This window comes from Lipotes vexillifer, unplaced genomic scaffold (assembly GCF_000442215.2).
Source record: "Lipotes vexillifer unplaced genomic scaffold, Lipotes_vexillifer_v1.1 scaffold628, whole genome shotgun sequence".
NCBI classification, from domain to species: domain Eukaryota; kingdom Metazoa; phylum Chordata; class Mammalia; order Artiodactyla; family Lipotidae; genus Lipotes; species Lipotes vexillifer.
In genome coordinates this window covers 1,385,176-1,403,360 of record NW_006779395.1, presented here as the reverse complement: position 1 = coordinate 1,403,360, position 18,185 = coordinate 1,385,176, and the positions used below count along the sequence as shown (strand labels likewise).

Below are 18,185 nucleotides of genomic sequence, written 5' to 3'. Positions count from 1 at the left end.
CAGCAGAATGCACATTTTTGTCAAGTTCATATGGAACATTCTCCAGGATATGTTAGGCCGCAGAACACATAAAAATTAAATAAATTTTAAAAGACTGAAATCATACAAAGTATCTTTTCCTATCACAATGGAAGGAAAGTAGAAATGAACAGTGGAAGAAAAACTGGAAAATTCATAAATATGTAGAAATTAAACAACACACTCAAACAGCCAATGGGTCAAAGAAGAAATCACAAGGGAAAGGAGAAAATATCTTGTGACAAATGAAAATAAAAACACAACATACTAAAACTTATGGGATTCAGGAAAAGCAGTGCTAAGAGGAAAATTTACAGTTTTAAGTGCTTATATTAAATAAGGAAGATCTAAAATATGTGATTGTATGTTGGCAATTTCAAACAGTTGAACCTGGTAAAATTGGTTCATGATTATCTTGGACCTTGGCTTTTCTCTTTTCTTTTCCTCCTTAACTCTCTAAACTCTTTAACTCTCAGTAGGTTTTCCAGTGACAGGAAAAACAATAAAAGCATATTAAGTAATTAGCCTGGAGGATGACAAAGAAGCAGCAGCTGCAGTATTGGGTTTGCCTCTGCCCAGGTCTCCAGCCATATCTCCCACCAAGATGTCACACAGTCCCCCATCCTAGCCAGACTGAAACCCCACAGGACAAAACCGCATACAGGCTGAACCCCCAAAGACAGACCCCAACAGACTGAGCACCTTACGGATGGCACCCCTCAAAGACTGAACATTCCACAGACTGGACCTTCCACGGATTAAACTCCTCCCAGACTGGACCACTCACAACAGACTGGATCCCCCATAAACTGAAACCCGCAAAGAACAGATCCCCACAGACTGGACCCCCCCTACATTCTAAACCCCTCACAGATTGGACCCCTCGTAGACTGAACCCCTCACAGACTAATAAACCTCTCACAAACTGAAGTCCCCACAGACTGAGTCCCACACATCTCACCCAGGCTCCTTAAAGCCTCTCTGTGTGACAGCCCTTCAGCCTGGAGCATGGCTCCCCCCACCTACACCATGCCCAGCACATCCATCTGGCTACGTCCTAATCACCCTCCACCTAAGGCCGTTTCCTCCACTGAGGACTTCCTGGTGATCCAGAGCTCCCTGCGCAAACCTTGAGGGGTGCAGTGCTGGTTATGATTGCTCCTCCACAAAGAGAGCCATGGAATCCCCAGACTGCACCTCATGTGTGTCCCCCAAGCCCCTGCCCACCCACCCAATACTGAACAGAAGCCACAGGCCCTCTGGGCCCTCAATTAGTGCCTGTTGTGAACAGAGAGAAGATTTTGGTAAATTATATGTAAATATATGAAGGTGTCATAGTCAGAAACACTTTTGTCTTCATTATTATGCTTGGCTACTTACAAAAGACTTTCTGTTGGGAGTCATAATTTGTGTTCTAATTAAAACTGTTTCTGGGAACACACAGTATGAATTATGAATACAATATCCACATGAAATGACACTGGCAACCCACAAATAGGGAACTGTTCAAACAGATTCGTGCACCAGCTAGTGGAGTAGATAAATCATATTTTCTCTTGGAAGCTGCATATATTTTTGTGTCTTGGACTGCTCAGGAATCAAATTAACATTCTTTAAAGAACGTGTGTTTCATCATTAGTTTTCAGGCTCAGTGGGCAACTAGTTGTACATATCTTAATGCTGTCCTGGAATAAAAGGAATATCAGAAATCTCAGAAATCTCTCTATGTCGCATGGAATATGCACCATGCGGCAAATCACAATACTGGTAAAACACGTTCATCCCGCCCTTCATTAGCTGAAAAACTTGAGAAAGAAACACAATCACTGCTGTGAATGAACTGAGATTGGTTTAGGGACTTTCTGGGATATTATGCAGTAAATTTTATCCCCCTCACAAACCACTACGATATACAGGGCATTTTATAGTCAGCTAAGCATTTATGGAATCATAAGTAATACATTTTTCAAGGTAAACTGAACTATTCACATTAATATTACCTACAAGATTTTTTCCTAGAAAATGTCATCGGTGTATTGTATCACTTTAAGTGTATTCACTGGGTCACTTGCTGGCTTGGATAAATGATCCAACTTTTCTGCTCAGGTTCTTCATGTAAAATTGGGATAAGAGTTGCTCCTGAGGATTTCCATGGCGGTCCAGGGGGTATGGGTTTGATCCCTGGTTGGGGAACTAAGATCCCATATGCCACACGGCACAGCCAAAAATTTTTTTTTAATTAAAAAAAATATATGCTGTATGCAGTTTAAGTTAAAAAAAAAAAAGAGAGAGTTGCTCCTGAGTTTGTGATAGGATTAAATGAGTGAATAAATAAGTGTTAACCACTATTCCTATTATATGTAATCATTAACGGAACAAATATTTCGTAAGTGCCTACCGTAATGTGCCAGCATGGTTCTAGCAGAGAACAAAGCAGAGATACGTTTTCTGACGGTGACAAGTGCTACAGAGAAAAATCAAGCTGGGCAGGGGGCCAGGAATGAATGTGTGTGTGGCAAGAGGTGGTAGGGAGAGGTGCTATTTCACAGGGGCGCTGGGGAATAATATCTCATTGAAACGGTGACATTTGGTAGAAATTCTAATATTTCTAATATTTCCATGATGGCATGAAGATATCAAAGAGACAGTGTTCCAAGCAGAACAAAGGTCCGTGGTGGCACAGGCATGGTGTGTCTGAGGAACAGCAAGGTGAATGAAATAATGAGAGAGGAGTGGGGGGGCGAGGTCAGAGAGGTGACCAGGGGGTCTGGACACGGAAGACCCTGCAGACTGCTACAAGGACTTGGTCTTTGCACTTCCCTGGTGGTCCAGTGGTTAAGACTCCCCGCTTCCACTGCTTGTGGCTTGGGTTCAATCCCTGGTTGGGGAACTAAGATCCTGCATGCCACACGGTGCGGCCAAAAAAAAAAAGGGACTTGGTTTTGTACTCTGAGATGGGAAGCCAGTAGGAGTTTTCAAGAGGCATGACAAGGTCTGGCTAACATGCTGAGAAAAAACAGTGCAGTGGGGAAAGGATGGGGGAAGAAAGATAAGTTTTATCCATGATGGTGGAGATGATGAGAAAGTGGCTGGATTCTCGAGATAGTCTCGAGTTGGTGACCACAGGGTTTGCCAATGGATGGGACTGTAGGGCCTAAGAGAAAAAAGGTGAGTCAAGGAAGACTTTGGGTTTTGGCCTGAGCAACTGGAAGAAAGAAGTTTACGATTTGTTGGGATGAGACAGACAGCAGGAGAAAGCAGATTTTGTGAAACGTTCAGGAGTTTACTTCGAATCTGGTGAATATGATAACCTCAGGCCCAGCTTGTGGGCTAACACCCCACAAGCAAAGTCAGACCAGAAATAACTTTAAACAAACTGACCCTTCTTCTGTAATTTACCTCAATGTCATTTTGACCTCACACTATCTATAGAAGAATGTTCCAAAAGAACTATTCATTATGTTGTACACCTAAAATGAATATAATGTTATAAGTTAATTATCTCTCAATAATAATAATAATAATAAAAAGAACTAAAAAAAGAGAAGAATGTTCCAAAAAATAGCACTCTGGGAAAAAAAAGATATTTGTCCCAAACCCCGAATAAAATTTAAATATAGACCTCTATAGACAATCAAGTTTCCTTCGCTGCAGTAGCAAAGGAACAAACATGCTACAGTACTCAGAGTCGAAATAGCAATTAGCTAAGTAATAAAATTACTACTGAGCATCCCCTATTATATCTGAGTGTCAGTGCCCAAGATGATGTTTCTTAGGAAACCAGAAAGCTCCCAGGCACAAATACTGTGAACTACAGTCCCTCTCAAATGCTGTGTTCTAGATCATCCCCAAGTATTTAGAAATCAAGGACTTTCTAAACTCTTAAAAAAAACAAACCAACGCATGTTCCGCTGACCCAGGCAGGAAAAATACAGGGGTCTCAGGAACAAAAACGATTGAGTCTTACTGACAAAAACTAAAACACAACAACAAAAATAACAATAAAGCCCACAAAATCCTCAAACTAGACCAAAGATTTTCCCAGGATTATATTCTGGTCCATTAAGGGTTTCCTTCCTTCCTTCCTTCCTTCCTTCCTTCCTTCCTCCCTCCCTTCCTCCCTCCCTTGCTTTCTTTTTTGCCATTGCTTTTTAAAAAAATCTCACTGATTAAGATAACGAATGGAAGAGAGGAAGGAATAAAAGGGAGGTCAATTTGAATTTTCAAAACATCTGACATAAAACATTTTAAAGGAATATAATTACGACATTCAAATACACTTAATATTTAGGACTAAACTATCAGTGTTTTACCAAATAGAATTCCTTTGGGGACCAACCAGAATCAACGTAAATTGCAGATGACATGATTGTTTAGATAGAAAATGCTAAGAAATCCACAAAACAACTACTACAAACAGTAAGTGAATTTAGCAAGATTGTAAGTTAATGTACAAAAATCAACTGTATTTTTATAACAGAAGCAAGTCACCGGAAAAATGAAGTAAAAACCCATTTACAACAAGATCAAAAAAAATATTTCAGAATAAATTCAACAAAGATATGGAAGACTTACACACTGAAAACAATAAAATAGTAAGAGAAATGTTCTAAAGTTCATCCCATTCTGGACACTTTCATGCTCTCCTGCCAACCTATCTTTATATACACTACTGCTCATAAGTATACAATCAAGTTGCTTAGAAAGGTAGAATTCAAATGTACTTGAACTTTATCTCATAAAATTAAAGACCATCTGCAGAGACAAACTGATAAAATAATTCCATAGAGAAAGTAGTCTGCATTGAGGACCTATTATTTATGACAGACTATCTCCCACACATATTTTTCATTCAGTACTCACTATAGCCCTCTATGTAAATATTATTATCATTAGGTAAGTTTTTTTTCAGTAAGGAAACCGATAAGAAAGGCCCAGCTTCCAGTAAGAAAGGCCCAGTTATTTGCTAAAGTTCACCCAGCCAGTAAGAGGCAGAGCTGAGACGTACATATTTGGGGTGTTTCCTCTTATTTAGTGACGGTTTCATAAACAGAGAACTTAAAGCAAGTGAATGCATATAGCTCTGGATTCAAGTATTAATATTTTGTTTTTTGCATCGCCAATAAAAAAAGCACACATTTAAATGTACTACAGACATTTTGTGGGGCTTTTTCTTGTCCCCAAAATGTTCTGTTTTTCCTATTGGGCAGTCAATATTTGATGGGAAAGTGATTCACCTGCTTCTTTAAGAGTTGATTCTGTATAAAAGAAAGTCACATGAGTTTCTAGGAAGGATATCAGATCTGGGGGGAACTAGAAATGTGGTGAATCATAAAACAAACAGAATAGCAAGGAACTAGGAAAGATCGCACTTAGGATACTGAAAATTAACATGGAGTCAGCAGTCACTGCCTGTCTAATGGCAGACAACGACACACAAACATGTAAAACTGCTGGTCATCACCTAGGACTGTCATTTGTCAGAGAAAAACTGCCCACATGCTTCCAACTTGGACACTTTTATAAGTGTTTATACAAAAGTGTCATAATCTACTAAAAATACTTTAAAAATAATGAAAGATTAAATAAATGCATTGATGAAAACTTATTTGCATCCTAACATGGTTCCAAGTTAATGTGTTGTTTAAACATTCATAAGAAAAAGGAAAATCGACGAAAAAGAAATTGTTAGCCTGACCCTCAAATCTTCTAAATACCTTTGGAAATTCAAAGTCTGAAAATCATTAATAAATAATGAAATTTAAGTATATATTCTGACCTTCAGCAAAAATCCTCTTTGGTCATTAAGCTCAATAACACAGTGTTCCAGAATTTACTCAAGTCGTGGTGAAAATGTAGCATTCTGATACAGTTTCCATCACTTAATTATAACAAGTTTAGTCCTGGAATACTCCTACGAATTACATCACTTAGAATAAAGCATTTGTGTATGTGGGCAGGCTAATTTCACCTCACAAAAAAAAAACCAAAAACCAAAAAACACCTGTTCAAGTATAGCCTCTACCTAGATATGTGGCTTTCTTATTTCTTCCAACTTCTGATAAGCTCCAGAGTTACTGGAATGCAGAAATATTCTAAAGGGGGACTATGATAATGGCATAGTCCAACTCCAATTATACGTCTCGTATGTTTGGCATGAATCACATGTGCATTTATCTGCCAGCAGAAGAGGAGAAGGGAAGGGACAGAACACACAGCTACCATCTGCTGCCATCCCCCAGCCTCCCTAGAAATGAAGACAAGGGTGGGAGTTTCTCCTGGAGACAGGAGCAGAGTGTATTCACAGTGGGCCCACTGAAGTGCTTTCAGGAAGCAACATTTGGACCTTGCACATTAATAAAGCAAAACAGTCATCATCCTAAATAGAGCGACCCTGCAATAGTAGCATTGGATTCCATTGTGAGGACTCCAGATTTTCGGTCTGATCCAGCAGCTGCAGATGAGACCAAGTGAGGTCTAAAGACCACTGTTCTTACACGGACACGTTCTTGCCCACTGCCCTACAGTTCTCACTACTCCCTGCTGTCTTGCCCGGGCCCATTCCATTAATTTATTTTACCACCTGGCCCTTTAGGCATTTGAGTTTGCAACCCCTGGTCTGCACTCATCAATTAAATCAGGTACTTACAGTTGCATGACCAAGTACAAGTGATTTGGGCTTTCATAGATGTCTTCCAGGGCCACAATGTTTTCATGCTTAATCCTGAAAGAACAAAAAAAAAAAAGCACACACACAGAATAGTAAGTACGAGACATGCAAACTTTTTTTTTTTTTTTTTTTTTTTTAAAAACAGAGGTCATTATAGCAAAAAGTTCTAAGACAGCATAGAAACTCCTTAAGGTGACATTTTTAAGACACCTCTCCACCTTGTCCCCAAGCTTTTTCCCAGACCCATCTCCCATGCTCTCTGCCCTTCTTTCTGGAGGCTCTATATCTTACGATGTAGCAATACTGGATTAACTATCACTGCTTCATGTATATCCCATTCTCCTAGCAGTTATTCATATGAATCCCAGGAATGGGCCAAAATCCTATTATCTTGCAGGGCCCAACTCAAATGGCTGAGCCCCCAAGGAGAATTTAATTGCTCCCTCTTCTGTAGTCATACAACGGCCAGAACAGACTGGCCTGAATAGCCCACTGTATGCAAATCCATCCCCACAACAGGCTAGATGGTCCAGGGAACAGTTTCGTCCTCATGTTCCTGACTCCAGTGTAAGCAATGGAAAACCAGACTGAGCTCCTCACTGGGGCTCTAGTCACCATCGCCAACAAAGGTCAGTTCAATACCCCAAGAGAGCTAGACTGGTGCTACCTCAAGAGTGGTTCCCAAACAGGAGACACCAGCATCTCCTGGGAGATTGTGAGAAATGCAAATCCTCAGGCTGGGCCCCGTCATACAGAATCAGAATCCCTGAGGCTGGGGCCCAGGAATCTCCCTCAACAAGATCCTCAGATGATCATCCCGCACAAAGTGGAGCTGGAGAAATTCTGTATCAAACCAGGGCTTCTCAAACCTCAGGGCGCACATGAATCACCTGGGGTCCTGGTTCCACTGCACACTCTGATTCAGTGGGTCCAGGACAGGGCCCGAGAGTCTGCATTGCTAACAAGCTCCCAGGAGATGCTGATGCTGCTGGTCTGTGGACCACACTGGGAGTAGCAAAGTCCTAACGACCGAACAAAGGGAGAAGGAACCAGTCCAAGTCTAGCCCCTCGAAATACCGATTAGGAACAGCCTCTGCTCGGAATGTAAGGTTTGGTATTTGTTGAAAGCATTTGAGAGAAGAATCATTTCATTACGAGCTAATTAGCTCTTACTACACACTTTTTCTCTGAAATGACTGCTGAGCCATTTAAAAGCAAGCACTGAACGGGCAGATTCCTGTGAACCCCTGAAAGCAGGGACTACATCTTACTCATTCTGTTTCCACTTAGTACCTAGCATAGAGCTGCTTGATAAATGTTTGCTGAATGAATAAATGATATTTAAGGCTTTTGCTCCTAAACGGCAAGTCATTATTTATTTAGGGAAAATGGATGCAACTTTCCTAAGTGTGAGCTGTCTTCCCCTCAAAAGAAGTTTATAAGGAATATTATCTTCCCTTTGAGCAGATGAAAGAACAGAACAAAAGAATTAACCAGGAGAGGTAATGTTTTGCTTTGATTGCTGCGGCTCTTTTTTTTTTTTTTGCGGTACGCGGGCGTCTCACTGTTGTGGCCTCTCCCGTCGCGGAGCACAGGCTCCAGACGCACAGGCTCAGCGGCCATGGCTCACGGACCCAGCTGCTCCGCGGCATGTGGGATCCTCCTGAACCGGGGCACGAACCCGTGTCCCCCGCATCGGCAGGCGGACTCCCAACCACTGTGCCGTAGGAAGTGAGAAGACAGAGTATCCCAAATTCACATTTCACCCGCTTCTAACATGGAGAACCTAATTATTTGTTAGCAATGGTTTCTGTGGTGTCTGAGCAAAATAACATCAGCAACATATCATGTGAACCAACTAAACTATGCCACCAAGGAAACCATGAGAGATTAATTTGGAACTGCTAAGACCCTAGGTGTCTGTGGAAGTGTCATTATTGGACACACCTGAAAGAATATGACAAAAACAGTACACAGCGCATGGATTTTCCCTCTTTTCAATTAAAAAAAGTTGCCATTGGAATCAATCACATGGGCACGAATATTTTCTTTCAGTGAAGTTAATTTAGGGGTTAATTAACAGCTTAGATTCATGGGAACACGAAAAGAATGGGGTTTATATGGAGAGTTGCCAGATAAAATACAGGGCACCCAGTTAACGTCTGATTCCAGATAAACAATGAACACTTTTTAAATATAAGTGTGTCCCAAACATTGCATCGCTGTTTATCTGAAATTCAAATGTAACTGGGTGCTAGATCCGGCCACCCAAGTACATGAATCACAGTCAATGAGCCTCCAAACTGGGCTTAGGGGTTTGTACCTGGAGTCCCAGCTCCCCTCAGAGGTTCAGCCAAGAAGACAATTTGAGCCCTGGACTACAGCCATTAATATTCAACTATATACAAAGAATCAACTATGTACAAAGCACGTGCCCTGCCAACGTAGGAGACTCTAATAAATTAAGAACATAAATCCCTTCTTTCTATGCAGGGGCTAGAGAAATTAAAGTCTATTTAACCGTTATGTCTTACATGAGTTCTTACAGTGGCTGAAATGATATTGCTACTGACTCTCCTTCTTAGCGGATGAATCAATCAAGCAAGCAATCGTCATTTCCTGACTTTCTGCTCTGTGTCTGATACAAGAAAAATATAAAATAAGGTTTTTCCCTCCAGAATCTTATCACCTTGATGGGGAGACCCATGAAGCAATTAGGGAAGAATTAAATGTCACGCTCTGCAGAATTGTTAAATTCAGAGAAAGCAAGGCCCTGGGTCAGAATTATGGTGAAGCCCTCAAAAAATGATGGAGGTTGAGCTGGGTTGGGTAATGTGTGAATAAGCATATTAGAAATTTCAAAGAAATCTTAAAATGGCCTCTTAAATGTCTCTTAAGAAAAGAGGTTTAATTCACTTGTAAATGTTAGAACGTGATCGAAGAAAACATCCTGATCCCTCAGAGCTGTTCTCGGGTACTTTATTCCACCCTCAGATTCCTTAAGATATCCAAAAACTGAACTTAAATTTTTTACATTATTTCAGTACCTAGGTTATCTTCACAAAATGCCATGTGAATATCCATCCACACATCTCTGGGCGCCCACAATGTACCAGGCACAATGACTAGGAATCACAGCAGCGACATCTCAGCCCTCAAGGAGCTCAATCTTTTTTCTGTTTACCAGAAATCATCCTCGTTATAAATAGTATTGACTCCTGGGAGCCACACAGAACAAGCTTACATATGGTATAAGCTCGTCTCATGTATCTTGCAAATATTTGAGGGATGTAATTTCCCTACTTAGTTTATTCTTCCTATCATCGACCAATTCCCCTTCAACATGGTTTACATTCATTCCTACCATCATGTTATTGTCACTCTTGTTTGTCCAGACTAGAGCATTCAGAACTGAAAGTAATGATCCCAGTGTAAGATATAGCACCAAGAACAACATATTAAATAACAGAGTAGAACTATTAACCATCATGAGCTGGATATTAAAGTCTAACATTAGGTTCACTTTTTTAGGCAGCTGCACAATATAAAGAAGATAAGCTCCATGGGGGTAGGGATTTTTGACTATTTTGTTCACTACTGTCTCCCCAATGGTAAGAAAAGGGCATGGCAGGTAGTACTTTCAATACATGTTAGAGTGAATTAATGAATGACTGGATGGATGAATGGAAGAATATAAAGTTTAGGGTCAATTAAATGACCAGATCATTTTTACTTGAACTTCTGCCAAACAAGATCTCCTTTCTTACTCAGGCTTGACCTTTTGAGCTTAACGTCTTCGTTTTAGCTTCATTCAACTCAAATCTTTTGGGTTCCATGCAATGCTTCAAATGATCAGAAACATTCTGAATTTTGATTCTCTCTTCCATTATACTTACTACCCCTCTCCACTTTGGGCCATCTGCATATTTTGTTGGTACACATTCATACCGTATGTCTTCATCCAAATTCCTAGTTAAAGTCTTAAGTGAGAGAGTTACATGCCAGAACTCCATGGTATTCCACCAGAGACTCCATCAAGAAAACCAAGACATTAATCAGCTGGCTTCAATGGCTGCTGAGTTACAAACCCAGCAGTTTTAGCCCATATTTTACTGTACTAACCATAGGTAGACAATTAGATTCTTGGCTGAAATGGCATTCCTCACTCTTACACAGCACATGATACTATTTGAAAGGGAAATGGAATGTTTGCGAAGTTTTGTTCTTAGTAAACCCATGGTGACTTCTAGCAGCTACTACAGGCTTTACTAAATGATTATAAACCATATGCTTAATTTACTGTTCCAGAACTTTGCTGTGCACTGGAGCCAAATTTCCCCGTCTATACATCTCATAGTCTACCTTTTTCATATTTGGAAAATTTGCCGACATCTCTTATATTGTTTTCTCAAATATTTCAACTGTGACTTTTTTGCGATAAGTGCAATTTCCTTAGTCCCCTGGGATGTAACACATCTAAACCTAGTGAACTGATTTTATAACTTTCTTTAGGCCCCACTTACACAGCTGTCTTATACATACCATTTACTGAGTGTTAAGTCTGTGTCAAAACTATACTAAGTATTTTTAAGGATTTCATTTAATACAGCAATCCTACAAAGTAGCTATCATTCTCCCTATTTTTAAAAGAGGAAAACTAAGACCCCCAAGAGGCTAAGAAAGTATTCCAAGGTCATACAACTAGTAACTGGAATTGCCAAGATTCTAACTCCCAAGACCCTGTTCAAGCACTTATGTTATAACTTCATATTAACTATTAACTATGAGAATACCAAACAGTTCACATAAATTCAGTTATTTGCATAGAATTACCACACCTAAAGCATTAAATTTCATAACTAACAATATGATATCCACTTCTGAGGGGAGTGTGGCAGAGATTTGTTCTACTATCCTTAAATCCACTGGAAGCTCTCAAGATACTTGGTTATACACATCCTGACAGATGAAATCCCCGCGGGTCAAAGGGAACCAGAGGCAGAGATATTCAGAAGCAGAAGGAACAGTTAGGAGTCCAGAAATTACAATTAGGAAGAGCCTTGCATCAGCCTACATCTGCTGGTATCATCAGAAGGGGGAAGAAAGTGGACAGGGGAAAGAGGTGGGGCATCTCAGCTACAAGCAAATGAAAACCAAGGTTCTGTTAACCTTGCATAGCTAAATACCTGTAGGTCAGCACTCGGGCTCTCCAAAACAGGGCCAAGAGGACCTTCAAACATGAGGAATGTCCACCCCCAAACAGCAATCCTTTCTAAAATATGCATAATTCAGAAGAATAATTTTTTTTTTTTTTTTTTGGCGGTACGCGGGCCTCTCACTGCTGTGGACTCTCCCGTTACGGAGCACAGGCTCTGGACACGCAGGCTCAGCGGCCACAGCTCATGGGCCCAGCCACCCCGCGGCACGTGGGATCCTCCTGGACCGGGGCAGACTCCCAACCACTGCGCCACCAAGGAAGCCCCTCTCTTAATTTTAATCACTTATCTACCAGGCCCAAAGTAAGCACTGTCTGGTATATCTATGTGCAGAGGGTAAATGGTTTAGGTGGTAATCTTCTCTAAAGTCTCCATAATCTACAATAATGGACAGAAGAGATGGATAGAGGGAAGTGGGCCCGGGCAGAGAGAGGGAGAGAAAAGTTGAATGGGAAAACAGCATATGGGCACTGAGGCAGACTTCTGTCTGCATGGTAGCTGACAGCCAAGCAAGAAAACCCCAGAAAGAGCCAGGAAAACATTTTAAAGTTAATTCATGCAAAAAATCGTGCCAAATGCACAAGTAGGCCCCATTCCAAACCCCCAGGCAGGAGAGAACATCAGGACCCAAAGGACAGGCATCCTATTGACTACACAGGCTCCTATGAAAATGATAGTGACATCATTTCTCCCTCTGGTCTAATTCTCCATGGTCCAAGGAGCCACACATTTTGAACTCCATATGAACTGAGGAAAGTTAGAAAAACACAAAAGAGAAGAGAAGAGAAAGGAAAATCCAACATTTTTTGCTTGTTTTCATCCTATCATGGTTCACTGATCTGGAGGGGGGGAGGGGAGACCATGGCAGTAATTATGAGCACTGAGAGAATTATCAGAAGGCAAGGCAACAAAACACCTTTCCTTTGGGTGGTCCTTGGAAAAGGTCACTTAAAGAGGCCACAAGAAGGTAAGAGATGGAAGGAAATATAATCAGAAGGGGCAGACAGGAGACACGGTGATTACTAGTGAAAGCAGAACAAAGACGGTGGAGGAACCGATCTCGGCACAGGTGCACAAGGCGGGAGTTACGTCAATGAGCCGCGACCAGCTTCCTGTCCTCCTCCCACAAGCACTTCCGGGTTAACAGTCCAGTCCAAGGAAGTTCTCCCTCAGGGGAAAAGCAGGTCCCTCTCAGGCAAAGACCTAAAGGACCAGGTCTTTCACCACCCACCACTCTTATCTTTTTCTAAACAGCCCAGAAAGTTTAAATTTCATTCACAGAAAAGACGCTATGGTTCTCTGGCATGGCAAATGGCCTCAAAAATATTTGAAGAATATTCTGACGTCTTGGCAAACAGTCTTGATTTTTCTAAGTAACTATGATTTCCTTTTTTTTTTTTTTAAATAAACAAAATCATTTCCTCCTTTCTTGGGTCAGATTTTTCTCTCCCTCTTGTTACAAGCAGTACAGGAAACAATGTTGAGAAAATCAGGATATTGTCAGTCACAAGGGAAAGTGATAAAGTTGAAATATTTGCCAGGTGGTATTAAAAAAATAATACCTTTCCTTTTTATAACTTAACAGGTGCATTCACAGATGTTATCGCATTTCATTCTCCCAACAACGCTATAAAGCAGACATTATTATTCCTATTTTATTGATGATCACTCCTAGTTTATAACCGCTTAATCATTCTCCTATTTTCCCTCTGGTCTGGCTCTTTCTAACCATTCTCCATGCTGTTTCTTGAGCCATCATTCCACAATATAGAATTGATCAAATGTCTTAGAATGAAAAATTCATCAATGGCTCTCCACAGTCCAGAATAAAGTCCAAATGACATGACCTACAAGGTCCCATATTGCTTGGTCCTCACCCGTCCATTCCATCTCATCCTCCACCGCTGCCCCATACCAGAACTTTACTGGACCCAGGCAGTTCTCAAACACTAGTGCACACCTTCCTCTCTGGCCACATAGGTGTGTTCATTCCTCTCTTATCTTCTTATTAAACTACTCATCCTCCGAGACCCATCACTTCCACTGTGAATCCCTTGCTATCCCCTACCTCTTGCAGGACTGATTCCCTCTCCTCTGGGCCACCCCAGTTCTTTCATCACCTTGTCTTTATACATACTGCATTGTATCCATCTGTTTGTATGTGTATGTGTGTACATAGTTAAATGGTTTTATTTGCAGAGAATAAAAGTCTAGAAGTATACATGTTAAACCAGTAAATGAGTACCTCAAAAAGTGTGCTATAGGATGGGAGGAAATTTTCACCTTTCAGTTTTTCTTAACTGAGGTTCTTCATCTGAACGGAACAGAGAAAAATGATTTGAGTGACTATTTTCTCAATTCTCCCAAGGATGGCACTATACTAGTTGCATAGAAGAGAAAGTGAATTCACTATATACAATAAATGCTTTAGGGAATTAGGGCCTGATTCTCTCACTGAACCCAAGCAGAGAAAGGTTGTTGGACTGTTGTACTGCCAGACTTTTACAAAGAGGTAATTTTTAAAAGGCTCTTGATCAGAATCATCAACACCTGATTCACCAAAATGTATCCATAATGCTGGACACAAAGAAACACATATTGATTAGTTTAAGTGCTCAAGCAATCAAGAGATAGGTTGGGTCTCAGCTCTCACACATCTAACTGCAAGATTTTGCCTTTAAATATTTTCTGACTTGATTTCCTCATTTGTTAACTGAACATTAAATTATGTGGTTTCATTATCTATGTATACACACATATATATACATGTATAGAAGAAAAAAAATATATATACACATACATGTATCATGTTACATATATAGAGAGATCTTGTCTATTAAGAATATAGGGGGGACTTCCCTGGTGGCGCAGTGGTTAAGAATCTGCCTGCCAATGCAGGGGACACGAGTTTGAGCCCTGGTCCGGGAAGATCCCACATGCCGCGGAGCAACTAAGCCCGTGCACCACAACTACTGAGCCTGCACTCTAAAGCCCACGTGCCACAACTATTGAAGCCCAAGCGCCTGTCCTCTGCAACAAGAGAGGCCACTGCAATGAGAAGCCCGCGCACCACGACGAAGAGCAGCCCCCGTGGACCGCAACTAGAGAAAGCCCATGTGCAGCAACGAAGACCCAACGCGGCCAAAAGTAAATAAATTAAAAAAAAAAAAAAAAAAAAGAATATAGGGGGCTTCCCTGGGTGGCGCAGTGGTTGGGAGTCCATCTGCCAATGCAGGGGACACGGGTTCGAGCCCTGGTCCGGGAGGATCCCACATGCCGCAGAGCAGCTAGGCCCATGCGCCACGCTGCTGAGCCTGTGCTCTAGAGCCGCAACTCGAGCCGCAACTGCTGGGCCTGTGTGCCACAACTGCTGGGGCCTGCGCACCTGGAGCCTGTGCTCTGCAACGAGAGAGGCCACCGCCATGAAAGGCCCGTGCACCACAACAAGGAGTGGACCCCGCTCACCACAACTGGAGAAAGCCCATGTGCAGCAACAAAGACCTAACGCAGCCAATAAATTAATTAATTAATTTAAAAAAAAAAAGAATATAGGCCACTCCAGGAAAGGCGAGGATTCAAAATCCAAAGCTTCGAATCATCTTTTTTTGATGCCAGCAGATGACGCTGTAATCAACAGGACACTAAGAGGCAAAAGACTGGTATCTAAATCAACTACATCTTAAGAATGCAAGCCAATTTGTTTGTTTAAGGATTAAGTACCACATGTGATATTTTCTCGTTTTGAAATGAGTTTTGCTTTGAATCCTTCAAAACAAACAACAATTAAAACCTTGTGCACTGCTGACCATATGTTCAAAAAAGCATCTCCGGCATCCTTAGTACCATGCAGGCTACACAGGGTGGAGGCCTGGCCAGCATTCGTACATAAGGAGGCAGGGCTGGAGCCTGTAATGGTACCACGGGAGGGGCGTTAACTAACTAGGCTGGCTCTGTCTCTAGGGGAAAATGATGGACATTCTCTCTAGGACAGAAAATGGTGTATGTGAGTCACATCATTTTCCAGAGTCTTAGTTTCCTCATCTAGAAATTAACTGGGCAAACAGGATGCTCCCTCAGGTCCTTTCCAACTCTAACAATCAATGAATTCAAAATTAAGGAGGCAAAGTATATTGAGGTATGAAGGATCCCACAATGCTTGATTCTAAGCCAATATTCAGTGTCCTCCAGAATACTGCTCATTGCTACACAGAAACCTGGATAACGAGTCACGCATCAACAGGCTCTTCTGTGTGGGTAAGTCTGTCAGTCAGACATGGAATAGAATTTATTGAGATAAGAATCCATTCACATGGAAAAGACCTTCTTTTCCCTCTCCCAAAGCCAGCTTCTACAAGGCCCTGAACCAACAGAGAAAGGACCAAGTGATTTGTTTATGTCTGGAATAAACTCCAGAAGTTCCAACCAAGGCGTGGTTAGCTTTAGTCCAAAGGAGAAATGTTAGGTCCAAATCAGTGCGAAAAACCCAGTGCCTGGCACATACCAACACTCAGCGAGTATCGCAGAAGAATGGATAAATGAATGAACAATTAATTCCAGCCTTCCTAAAGTCTTACAGACCAAAGGCGCTCAAAAGCTGGGCACCTGAATCAAAAAAGGTTAGAAGATTTGACTCTGTGTAATTCTTTCCTACTCCTCATTATCACCCATGATAAATTACAGGTGCGTCTCAAAATCGGCTGTATGTTAGAATTACCTGAGGAGTTTTAAAATATATGACACCTGGATCTAGTCCCTGGACATTATGATTAAATTGGCTTGGGAAGTAGCCTAGGCTTCCGGATATTCTTGGGAAAAAAAAAAAAAATCCAAGTGATTCAAATGCAAAGTTTGAGAACCACTGGTAAGTTACTGAGTTAATGAAAACCTTAGATGGTGAGGAAGGATTTACCTTTAAATACTTGGCTGAATACATTTATTTCATAATTGATCTGATTTAAAGGTAAGATTCAGGGTGTCCTGAGGATAAAGGTTCAAGGCAACTTGCCCAACATATTAGTCCTCTGGGAAAAAGAATATGAAAAATTAACAATTTTCAACTGGTTATCCATAACATTTCTAGTATTTCTTAGTAAGGCTTTGAAACACTAACACATTTAAGGGAATGTTGTGGTTTCCTTCTCTGGATTTTTGGGTAACTTTCCGTCAAAGGGTAATATACATTTCTCTGGATGTTTTAACATGAGAATAGATGCCTTGCACTCCCGGAGAACATAAGGCACACACCTGCCTGAAAACAGAGATAAAGTCTTGTAACTTTCACTTACTAGCTCCACTGATATGAAAACACAGTCTCCAAAGGCACCTTAGAAGGAGAATCTCAGAAAGCTTGTTCCAGGTTCACTGCAGGTAATTCCAAGGCGAATTCAGAAGCCACACCCATGTGCGATCCTGTGATGACCTATAACCAGGTGCCAATGGCCTGGGCTGCACCCTGCAGCTTCATCACAAACACCCTGTGCCCCAGACTGAAGACACTGGGCTTGCATTCAAGAAGCATCTTAGAGGCTTCTCGCTCTGAACACTTGCATTCACGTGAGTATAAAGGAAAGGGGACCAAGACAACGCATTGGAATCTTGGGAAAAGGCATCATATCCTTTTTCTTTCCTACCGTTGAGAGCCCTGTGTTTTCTCTGTGCTGATACCCACAGCGAGGTCCTTTATTTCACAACTTGAATCCAGGACTCTGCGAAGTCCGTAGGTGCCCAGAATGGCTCAGGGGCATGGCCCAGGCACAGCACAGCCTGCACATGGACACAGAGCCCCGGGAGCATGGGTAAGAAACGAAGAGGCACAAGTCTGCTGCCTGCTCTCCTTGCAGATAATGAAACATCAGGGCCACGCAAGCACGATCCTGGGCAGCTCCCTCAATCTGCTGGAATATTGCGCTGTTTATTGATAAGGCGAGAAGCAAGTTATAAAAGAAAAAGTTGGGATGAAAAAGGGTAAGAAGGAAAAAGAGAGATGGAGAGAAAGTCTGCTCTGAACAACTGTCTCCCGTCAGCTCCATTTCAGACTTAGGCGGATGGAACTTGTGCCGTAAAACGCTCCTCGCCGTTCCAGGAAAGTGCCCACGTTCAGAGACAACAAACACCAAATTGAGCGTTCTTTAGCTTTTGCACATCAGTAATTAAAGCCGTCACACAGCTGGCTCAGGTCAGCCCCAGGCTTCAGAAAATCAAGTGCATTCAATGGAAAAAAACAGTGTTCAGGCACTTACATGGTGGGAATTCATGAGGGTGTTTGTGGCTGGTTGTGTGCT

The 18,185-nt window shown here is 41.6% G+C and overlaps 1 protein-coding gene across 1 annotated transcript in view; it reads right to left on the bottom strand.

Moving 5' to 3' along the window:
- The window catches only part of CAMK1D (calcium/calmodulin dependent protein kinase ID), a 410,151-nt gene that overhangs the window by 146,879 nt on the left and 245,087 nt on the right, over nt 1-18,185 (bottom strand). The window contains exon 3 of the mRNA XM_007452582.1: nt 6,668-6,742. Coding sequence (XP_007452644.1) covers nt 6,668-6,742 — 75 coding nt within the window. The remainder of the gene's footprint in view (nt 1-6,667; nt 6,743-18,185) is intronic.